General features: G+C 41.5%; 1 protein-coding gene across 1 annotated transcript; it reads right to left on the reverse strand.

The window, feature by feature from the left end:
- Nucleotides 1–131: 131 nt before the first annotated feature.
- On the reverse strand, nucleotides 132–11,457 carry LOC110920084. Its single transcript, XM_022164320.1, has 3 exons — nucleotides 11,121–11,457; nucleotides 571–897; nucleotides 132–478 (listed from the first exon to the last, which is right to left on the reverse strand). The coding sequence occupies exons 1-3, from the start codon at nucleotides 11,455–11,457 to the stop codon at nucleotides 132–134; spliced, it is 1,011 nt and encodes a 336-aa protein (XP_022020012.1).
- Between the last annotated feature and the right edge of the window lie 224 nt (nucleotides 11,458–11,681).

The following is an 11,681-nucleotide window of genomic DNA, read 5'->3' on the forward strand; positions in this document are numbered from 1 at the left end:
GGATCATACCTCACTAGTTTAGTTTTTTTAAACATCCCCTTTTTTTAACATTTAACAAATAAAATAGGAAAATACTTTCATTAATATTAAAAAAATTACATAAACTTAAAAAAAACAAAAACGTAAAAAAATCATCTACTTTGATGCTTCTTCATGATGTCTTCTTGCAATTTCTTTAAAGTGGAACGTTTTGGTTCGGGATAATTATCAATATCCATCGTCAATATATCCCACTCTTTGAGCCGAACCTTATCATCGGCCAATCGTAACTTTTCTCCCGCCACGCGTGCCTTTTCTTCGACCGCCCGTTCCTTCGCCTTCGCCTTTTGGGCCGCGACCTCCGTGTAAGTTTTAAATTGCGTCATAAACTCCTTCATCTTCGAATCGCTAACCTTTTGCTTTTCTTTCTTTGAGGCCGCCTCCCTCTTTGATTTGTCCAGGCCCGGGGGACGTTCCGCTTCCCTTACGGCGTACTCTTCTTCATCGAACTCGACGTCATCGTTTAAATTAATGTGACATCTCGGTCCGAGCCGCCGGCGCTATAATTACCGGTCTCCGAGGTTTTTTAACGTTTTGCCATCTCCACCTCGTTCGGAACTGGCACCCACTTTGGGGCGGTTCGCATAACTTCCCAAGCCCGAACGTGTGCGAACGTAATTTTATGGTTCGTCTTGTAATTTTCCAATGCCTTTTTGAAGACATCCTCGTCGCTCATCCCACTACGATGCCCACTTGTATATATTTTATTATATTCCTCCGAAAACTTGTTGACGGACCCATTCATCTTTCGCCATTTCGACGATACCGAGTCGAGATCTCGATACGGTCCTTGTTCCATTAGCTTAAGAAACTTCGCCAATACCGATTTCCAAAAACCCTCACCCGTTTGATTGTTACCTATATTCGACAAAAATATATATTACAAAAAATTAATACTACAAAGTATATACTTAAATGTCACACCCCTAATTTCCACGTGTCACCGGTGGGCCCGGTGAGGGAGTATCGTGACGTAGTTGATATCATCATAGTCAAACAACACAAATTATAATGCACAGCGGAAGCAATAAAATAGATTTATTTCAACCAAACAAAACTGTAATATCCAAGTATCACATAGTAGCTGAAATAGATCCACATGCGGATCAACATAAAAAGGAAAATTGTTCAACAGGTTAATGGCATCCCAAGTTTGCGAGACTCTAACGATGCTGAGGAGTAACCAGCCTATTTCGTGTAGAACCTGCACTTAATCTTTTTGGGGAAAATACGCCAGTTTACACTGGTAAATACAATTTAACTGACTCATTTTGAAAATGTTGTAAAAATTTATTTAAATGCGCATGGTACAAAACTTTTTATAACTTGGGATAATTAATTAAATCTAATCTTGAAAGAATTACATGTTTGTTATGCGTTCAGTCGCCCGGTTTATGCCGGGTTTAAGGTTAATAGACACACCACATAGTATAAATCCGCGGCGGAAACCAACGGTTATACCTGAATTATATGGACACATTGTCGGGTGTACGCCTACACCCACGTGTCAAGGTCGTGGTCATTTCGTAAAATGATGCCAAGGATATCCGGGACATGGTCATTAAACTCCCAAAGGCGTAAAACAAACAAAACTAAATTTTTAAACGGGTCACATTGATAATACCCAACTACTAATGAGCTAGGGTCAATTGCCCGACCAAGCGGTATTTTATATACCGTACCCCAAGCCCGTATAAGGGAAAATAAGTTAAAAGTATTTACCTGAGTAAGTAATAAACCACAATAAGCAAATGCAAGTGTCTTTTACTGGTCTCCTATTCTGGAACGAAGGTTTATAATAACCTATTAGAATCCTAACGGGTCTTTAATATAGCCTAAGCTTAGACCGGTTAGTTTCAAGGAATAGATACGGTTTAATCGCATAGAAGGCGAAAACCGGGAAGGAATGTGACTTAGGCCCAACAAGTTTAGAGACTTGTATAATATGGGTAATTTGACCACATTCTGGATTTTGAGACAAAGATGATATGGTTTGACCCATTTCGGCTATTATGCGTAAACTAGTTACATAAGCCGATCCGAATGCGAACATGCGTAACGGGTAACCATATAAATCATATACAAGTTTCCTGAGATTATATGCACCAAATATGTTGTGATATCAATAAGATATGTCCTATTATTCCCCAAATGATTTTAAACTCAAATTACGCCTCATAAGGGCATTTTGGTCATTTAAAAGGGTATAAAAGAGTTAGACTAGCAATCTGAGTTATATATCTGAATAAATCAGTAATTATACTTAGTTAACTATGTTATAATAGTAGGGTATCATATATATATATATGAATTTTATTAATTATAACCATCTTATGCACCGAAAGGGCATTTTGGTAATTTCACATAAGCTTAAAAGGTCAAAACTGGAAATCTGAGTTTCAATCTTTAGTTTACTGTTATAATATAGAATTTTACTAAACATATCAGTAGGTATTGGTTCTTATACATATAAACTAGTTTTGACATAAAGTATGTCGTAAAAATGCCTAAAAAGGCGATTTGGAGCCATTTCCAGGTTTTAAAAGAAAGGCTGATATTTCTATAATTCTAGAAGGCTCAAAATAATATATTTATCATAATAAATCAGTAGAAAAAGGTTTGAGGTCAAAAGGATTTATAAAACTCATTTTATGGCTCAAAAGGGCAAAACCGGCATTAGCCGAATTAAGTTTAGAACACTAAGTTATACTCAGCCTAAAATTGAATAAAAATCTTAACAAATCCCAAAATATTATTTTATAACAGTAGGTATAAAGTTTTGTATAAAAATTTGGGTTTGGATAGGCTATATGCAATTTACGCCATTAACTCATTAAGAAAGCTCCTAATTACGCTTATGAGCATAACTTTAATTCTAGACCTCAAACTGATGTCAAATTTCGGGTACAAGTCTATAATTCAGTAATTAAGATGTCTACCCTTTTACATTTTCAAAAATCATATTTTATGGACATTTGGGCATAATGGTCAACATATGGGCATTTAACGGAAATTTGCATAATAATTAGACAACTAGTGAACTAAGCCGTATAATCACAGAGGGTTATACTAACATGTTACTAGGTCCAAAAGAAGCTCTATGGCTATCTTAATCTTGACTAAAACGGGTCAGAACTGAAAGTCAAAGCGAAAGTCAAACTATGCGACTTTTGGTTCCAAACCGGGTCTAAACAGAAAATTGTCGAGTTGAACATGTTGGAACATGTTCTTACATTTATTACCAAGTTATATTAGTGATAAAACAGGTTGCATGTATCCTACATTGCTAATTATGTATTAATTTGGATTTAAGCATTCTGTTGACTTTTAAAGTATGCTTTGACTCGACAATTTGCATAGTTAGAATGGGATTCTGGAAATACCCTTTTAAGGGTTTGTTACCCACGTAATTACCTTCTTAAAGGTATTTTTAATTCGAGATATTACTGAGTAATTATGGACTAATCTCAAAGTCAAACCTTAATTACGATGGTTTGACTTTTAGCTAATTAACTAAGCTAAAAAGGGTTAACGGAGGTTAAGGACACTTACAAGAGTCCTAAGAAGGTTTATGGAACCTAAGAAAACTTGATAGCTGTCCAGGAGCTCCAGGAGTGAAGATGCAAAAGAATGTCCAAATGGTCACAACTCATGTCCCTTATATAGTGCACCAATGAGCATAAGATCAAGACATGCAAGTCTACAATTGTTGTGTGATCACCCCAGGTGTCCCTAGAGGGCTAAATACTGCCTAGCAAGACCCTTGTTTCGAAAACCACCATTTTAAGTCGGTGCAACAGGCTGAACAGGCAGCTGTCCGAAACCTGCTGCCAGCGACAGCCTTACGGACCGTAAGCTTAAGGCCTTGCGGTCCGTAAGCTCCTCTTGCGGACCGTATGCTGAAACAGTTACGGTCCGTAACCGACCTTTGCTGAAATCGCCCAGGTACCCCCCTTACGGACCGTAAGCCATGACCCTTACGGTCCGCAACCCATGGTCAGAAACCAAAAATGTTACAAACTTCAAAGTATTGACCATGCAATTGAGTAGTGTCGGATTCCTCATGCATTTACTGCATTGTAGGGTCCATTAACTCAGACCTTGCATGCTTGCATGCCTTCTTTCATGCTTCCCCCTCAATTTGGATTCTTGTGGGATTTTAAAGTGACGGAAATTACAAGAAAGTCTTGAATTCTCATAATAGTCGAACAAGTTATATTAACAACTCCCAACTCCCATTAGATTAGGATTAAAAATCAGAATTTCTTGTAGTAACATTATTAATAGTCCAACCTCCATATAAAAGATGGAATTTTATTTATTTAGAAACAACCGGTTAATATATAAGATGTTTATCAAACAATTTAAGGATCTTGGGATTTATAAATTTGGGTCGCTCAGAGGTGTTTTAATAACATGTCGCCCTTGGGCCGTTCAGAGGTATTTTTAATAACATGACGCCCTCTAAAAAAAATCCTACCATACATCTTTATATTTGATCCGAGTTCCTGACACGTTTGTCCCACATGACACGTGTCTTTATTTTATTGGACAGGAATTTTCGAGGTGTTACATCCTCACCCCCTTAAAAGAAATCTCGACCTCGAGATTTACTAAAATAATTGAGGGTATTACTCTTTCATTGTGGACTCTAACTCCCACGTATAATCGGGACCTCTACGGCCGTCCCATTTGACCTTGATAATAGGCACATACTTCCTTCGAAGCTTCTTTACCTGTTGATCCTCAATTGACACAGTTTTTTCCACAAATTTCTAGCTCTCGTCTATATGCACATCTGTGTGTGGTATGACTAGTGACTCATCAGCTAGACATTTCTTCAGATTGCAGATGTGGAACACATTGTGAATACCACTAAGCTCTTCAAGTAAGTTTAACTTATAAGCCACTGATCCTACACATTCGATAATCTCGAATGGTCCTATATACCTCGGGCTTAACTTACCTTTCTTACCAAATCGCATCACCCCTTTCCAGGGTGACACTTTGAGCAAAACTTTATCACCAACCTCAAACTTGAGGGGTTTTCGCCTTTTATCAGCATAGCTCTTCTGCCTATCTCGGGCAGCTTTCAGTCGGTCTCGAATCTGGACAATCTTGTCCGTTGTCTCAAAGACTAAATCAGGACCTGATAATTGAGTGTCTCCTACTTCTGCCCAACAAATGGGCATTCTGCACTTTCTACCATATAATGCCTCAAAAGGCGCAACCTGAATGCTGGTATGATAACTATTGTTGTAGGAGAACTCGACCAGAGGTAGGTGCCTATCCCAGCTACCTCCTAAATCAATCACACATGCACGAAGCATGTCTTCCAAAGTCTGGATGGTACGCTCACTCTGCCCATCCGTCTGAGGATGGTAAGCTATACTAAAATTCAATTGCGTCCCCAGAGACTGTTGGAAACTCTTCCAAAAATGCGAAGTGTTCCTAGTATCCCTATCAGAGATAATAGACACTGGTACCCCATGCAGGGATACGATTTTATCAACATACAGTTGGGCCAACATGTCCGAACTGTAAGTTTCCTTAATGGGTAGGAAATGAGCTGACTTAGTCAGACTGTCAACTATGACCCATATAGTATCATTTCCCTTCTGCGTTTTAGGCAACTTGGAGATGAAATCCATCGTCACCATTTCCCATTTCCAAGTGGGAATTTCGGGCTGTTGTAGCAGACCTGACGACTTCTGATGCTCAGCCTTGACTTGAGCACACGTCAGACATTTGGCTACATGGGTGGCTATAGACTTCTTCAAGCCTATCCACCAATAATTTGCCTTCACATCCTGGTACATCTTATCCGCTCCAGGATGAACGGAATATCTGGAACTGTGGGCTTCCTGGAGGATAACGTCTCGAAGTCCTCCATAAACAGGAACCCATATTCTTCCATTTAATCTCAGGATTCCGTCTTTGCCATAGGATAACTGTTCTTCAGTTACTCCCAACTTTTCATTAGGATAGTTAGCTTTTGACACGGCTTCCTTCTGTGCAGCTAACAACCTTTCATTCAGACTATTCTTGATTTCAATGCTCTTAGCATTGATTCTGATTGGCTTCACTCTTTCCTTTCTGCTCAAGGCATCTGCGACTACATTGGCCTTGCCTGGATGGTATCTTATTTCACAATCATAATCGTTCAGAGTTTCCATCCAACGTCGCTGCCTCATGTTCAAATCCTTCTGATTGAACAGGTGCTGAAGGCTTTTTGTGATCAGAATAGATCACACATTTAGTTCCATACAGGTAATGCCTCCAAAGCTTAAGTGCAAATACAACGGCACCCAACTCCAAGTCATGGTTGGTGTAATTCTTTTCGTGCACCTTTAGCTGTCGTGAAGCATAGGCAATGACTTTGCCTTTTTGCATTAACACACAACCCATCCCGGTGTGTGATGCATCACAATATACTACAAACTCCTCAATCCCATCAGGTAATGTCAACACAGGAGCATTGCTCAACTTCTGCTTCAAAATATCGAATGACTCTTGCTGCTTAGGCCCCCAATTGAACTTGCAATTCTTGCGAGTGAGTAAAGTCAGGGGTGCTGCTATTCTTAAGAAGTTTTCAATAAATCGCCTGTAGTATCCTGCTAGTCCGAAGAAACTGCGAATTTCCGTAGGCGTCTTTGGCTCCTGCCAATTCATGATAGCTTCAACTTTAGCGGGATCCACTTGGATACCACGCTCGCTCACGACATGTCCAAGAAATTGGACTTCTCGAAGCCAAAACTCGCATTTAGAAAATTTGGCATAGAGCTTTTCTTGGTGTAGCAACTTCAGAATACATCGAAGATGCTTCTCATGGTCAACTTGATTCTTCGAGTAGATGAGGATGTCGTCGATAAAGACGATGACAAATTTATCTAGATAGGGCTTGCAAACGCGATTCATGAGATCCATGAATGCGGCAGGTGCGTTAGTGAGCCCAAAAGGCATCACTAGGAACTCGTAATGACCGTAACGAGTCCTAAACGCAGTTTTGTGTACATCTTCATCCTTGACCTTCAATTGATGGTAGCCTGACCTTAGATCAATCTTGGAAAAGTAGCTCGCTCCTTGAAGCTGATCGAACAGATCGTCGATCCTGGGCAAAGGATACCTATTCTTTATAGTGACCTTATTAAGCTCGCGGTAATCGATGCACAAACGCATCGAACCATCTTTATTTTTGACAAACAAGATCGGTGCTCCCCATGGAGACGAACTAGGTCTAATAAAACCTTTGGCTAGCAGATCATCTAGCTGCGTTCTCAATTCCTTCATTTCTGTTGGTGCTAGTCTATAAGGCGCTTTTGCAATGGGAGCTGCTCCTGGAATGATGTCGATTCTGAACTCCACTTGTCTATCTGGTGGCAAACCAGGTAGTTCTTCCGGGAAAACTTCAGGGTAGTCAGAGATGACTGGAATATCTTCAATCTTGGGTTTCTCCTCACCAATGGATACCTGTGCCATATAAATGACACAACCCTTCTTCAAACATTTGGATGCCTTTAGCATAGCCACTTGCTCAGGCGATCCATGTTGAGTATTTCCCTGAATGGTAAGTGGTTCACCAGACGGAGTCTTGATCACCACTTGTTTCTTATTGCACACAATCTGGGCTTGGTTATGCGATAACCAATCCATACCCAATACTATATCGAAACCAGCTAGCTTAAAGGGTAACAGGGATAAAGGAAAAGAGTGGTTCCTAATGGATATGACACATCCATCTAACATAGTTGAAACTGTTTCCATTGTTCCATCAGCTAATTCTACCTCATAATTCGCACTTAAGGCTTTAACAGGCAATTTTAACAGTTCACAAAACTTATTATCCACAAAGGATTTATCTGCTCCAGAATCAAATAATACTCTTGCGAAAATATCATTAATGAGAAACGTACCGGTTATGACATTGTCGTTCTGGATAGCCTCCTGAACATTCATCTGAAAGACCCTGGCGTTGGTCTTCTTCCCATCTTCAGTCTTTTTCACCAGCTTTGGGCAATTGGCTTGATATGCCCTTTTTCATTGCAACTAAAACAAGTTGCATCCTTCAACTTCTTGCACTCAAGAGTCCTGTGCTCAGTGGACTTGCAAATCCCACATGCCTTGGGCTGGGATTTCTGTTCATACCTGCACCTCCCGAAATGGTGCTTCTTGCAAACTTTGCACTTGGGCCTATCACTTGATTGTTGATCACCCTTCTTGGATCCCGACCCTTTCTTGTGGTCGTTGTTTCCTTTTCGCTTCTTATCTGAGCGTCGTGAACCATCATCTTCACGTTTTCTCTTCTCGGTGTCAGCATTTCTTAATGATCTCTGCCTTACTGCATCCAATGTGAGGGATAGAGATATATCCGCTACAGATCTGAAAGTAGTGGGCCGAGAAGCTTTCACGCTATCTTTGATTTCTGGGGCCAGACCCCCAATGAAACGTGCGATCCTCTTGGGTTCCGGGGTCACAAGGTACGGAACCAATCTTGACAGGGTGTTGAAATTTGTGAGGTATGCCTGGCAATCCAGGTTCTTCATGACCAGCGATAGGAAATCAGACTCTATCTTTTCAACCTCATGCTGAGGGCAGTAGTTATCTTTGATAAGAGCAACAAATTGCTCCCATGACATGTTGTACAAGGCAACCTTTCCAGAGGCTTGGATCAACGACCTCCACCACGCTAGGGCTTCACCCTTAAATGACTGGGATGCAAACTTAACCATATCCCTCTCAGCACAACCACTAATGTCCACAACAGTTTCCATTTCATCCAGCTAAGTCATGCAGTCTACCGCCCCTTTCTCCCAAGTAAAATCTCGGGGTTTACAAGACACAAAATATTTATACGTGCAACCCTTAGCACGTGGGGCATCATCCAACACAATCTTTTTGGGGTGAACACTGTTTTCATTTGAAGAATGTCGGTCATCATCCTTCTTAGACTTAGGTGGGGTAGGTGGTGGTTTGCTGTGAGCCTCAGAATGCGTCTTTGGCTTAGCATGTGGTGTGGACAGGGTTCTACTTCGGGTCCCAGAGGACTCACTATACTGTCTATCTAAAGATTTTGTAACTGCAAATCCACTAATGCTTGAAGCTCCGCTCTAGTTAACTGAATTCTGGCATTATCGTGGTTTTCAACCGGATGGCTATTCACTTCATCCGACCCAGCCATGTAGCTTCAATTGCTACATTTAAAATTTAATGGGCAAGGTTTTAATTAGAGGGTTTTACAGTATTTTATATTTTATTAACCATGGTTTTAAATTGCCATTTTAGGTTAATTTGTTTAAAATTTTAGGATCTTTATTATTACCCTAAAATACATTAATAAGAGCACATAAGGCCTAGTCACAAGGAGAATTTAATTCAATTATGAACCAGGAATTTACAAAGTCCCGGTATTCAGGTTTGAACCACAGTTCGTCACCTGTTATTGAAAGGGAGTCATGAGCTACCACTGTCCCTAGTCCCAGGGGACATTTAATTATTGCCCACAGGCACTTCGTCCACAAGGGGCGGTTATAAAATTAAGGGAATTTAAATTAACCCTTTATAAAGGATGGCCTGTGTGACTTTACTGATTCACAGTTTGCCAAGAATGTCAACATACTAACAGATGTTAACAATAAATGGAATCTATTATGTGGGTCCTACCATCTTGGCCCTGTCTGCAACAACATATAGGCTAGGTTTTACCTCTAAGATTCCTTTAATAATTAACGCAGAATAGTCCTAAATTGAGATGTTAATATGGATCTTAATCTAATTATGGAACTACCATCTTGGCCTTGTTTTATGATAACATTTGGCTAGGTCTTTGTCCTTTTTTTTGATTTTACCATTTTAATTATGATGGCAGATCTTTTAATTATTTTTATTTATTTTCATGTTTTATGCACATAATTAACAATAAACGAATAAAATAAAAATTTAACTAAAACATCTCATAAATTGTTCAAACAAGTACATCGCTTGCCCTAAACGGGACTTCTACGAAAATAAATGCCCACACAGGGGAGGAAAAACCAAAACAAACCCACGCAGGGGTCAACTAAAAGACACGCCCACGCAGGGGCAGAATACAAAATGACAAGCCCACGCAGGGGCTGAGTACTGAAGCAAAAAGTCCACGCAGGGACTTGATTACAACTAAAATAAATAAACAATAAAAAGGTCTTCAATGACCCCTCCTCTTGGACTTCCCTTTGAGTAGGTCCGACAGACCCTTAAAGAAGCCTTGGTTGCTTTCCCGTACCGTTCGAATTTCTTCTTCACAGTGGTCCAATCTATCGAGGACCTCTTGCTGGCGCTCAGGCGGGATCAGCTGTGGCTGCGGCGGCTGGTACAGAGGTTGAGGAGGTGGTGGACGCTGGTACCCATAAGTTGGGTAACCAGTGGTCCAAAGACCACCATAGGGTCCCTCTGGGTGATGAGCGTTGTATTCCCATGCCTCCTGATATGGGTCCACATTGGCATAGTCATAATCGGTATGCGCCGGCTGCTTGAAAGGGTTATACGCCGCTGAACCGGCGTATGCAGGTATTGGGTTATCAAAACCCAACGGAGGTGCCATAGGCACTGAGTTGACCTCTGCAATGGGGTTTGATGGACCCCCCCCATTTGCGGTTCTTCTTCTTCTTCCTAGAGTGGCGGATAATGACTACCACTCGAGGGCTGGGGAGTGCTGATGCGGACTCCCCCTCGCACGGACATCCATGCGTTTGACCTTCTCCGCCTCGGTGGCTCCGGAGGCGGTTGTTGCTCCACTGGTGGTGGTGGTGGCGGAGTGACTGCCACGAAACGAGAATCCTGGGAAGGATCCTGTTGCTGTTGCTGCTGCTGCTGCTGATAAGGAGACGAGTGCTCGGACGGGGTGAAATACCAGTCAATCTGCTTAAACCTCGCCTCGTAACTATCAGGACCACGATAAGGTGATCCGTGGAAAGATGACCCATCGGAGATTTCGATGGGGTGGTTCGGTGTTCCGGACGCAGGCTCCACGGGATCTGTGTCTTCGTCCATGTTGTCTGCGGGATCCCCCGAGAAGTGATCCTCAGGTCCTAGTGGGTTAAAACCTATGGGTTCTGGAAGGTAGTTAGCCGGGTTGAACCGACTTTGAAATGCTGGGGTAGGGTCACCAACAGAGTGGTGAGAGTTGGACCTCTGTAAGGGTATGAAAGAAGGTGGTTGGTTGTTGGGCTCGTTCTCTGATTGGGGCCCAAAAGAATGCTGATACGAATGTGAGGAACTGAGAGAGACTGACCGCCTCCCTGGTTCCACGTAGAGTCTCCATGGCTCCTGTGGGCTAGTACTCATGGTGATGGAAGGTGTTCGCCGGTGTGAGGGCCCGGCTTCATGATCGTGACCCGTAACTGGGCCTTTGTCACGTCCTCTCAGAAATCTCGGCGGCATTTTGACCCGCAAATATGGTTAAGATAACGACCAAAATATATAAAAATAAAAGACCAAATAACGAAACAAAACAGAGTTTGTCCTATGTTTGATGCCTAGACTCGGAACTCGAAGAATGTGCAATTCGTGCACTGAGATTAAACACAAAAGGCTAGTGTTTAATTCACTCAGTGTTGGCTCTGATACCAACCTGTCACACCCCTAATTTCCACGTGTCACCGGTG

The sequence above is a fragment of the Helianthus annuus genome, chromosome 16 (genome assembly GCF_002127325.2).
Source record: "Helianthus annuus cultivar XRQ/B chromosome 16, HanXRQr2.0-SUNRISE, whole genome shotgun sequence".
NCBI classification, from domain to species: Eukaryota; Viridiplantae; Streptophyta; class Magnoliopsida; order Asterales; family Asteraceae; genus Helianthus; species Helianthus annuus.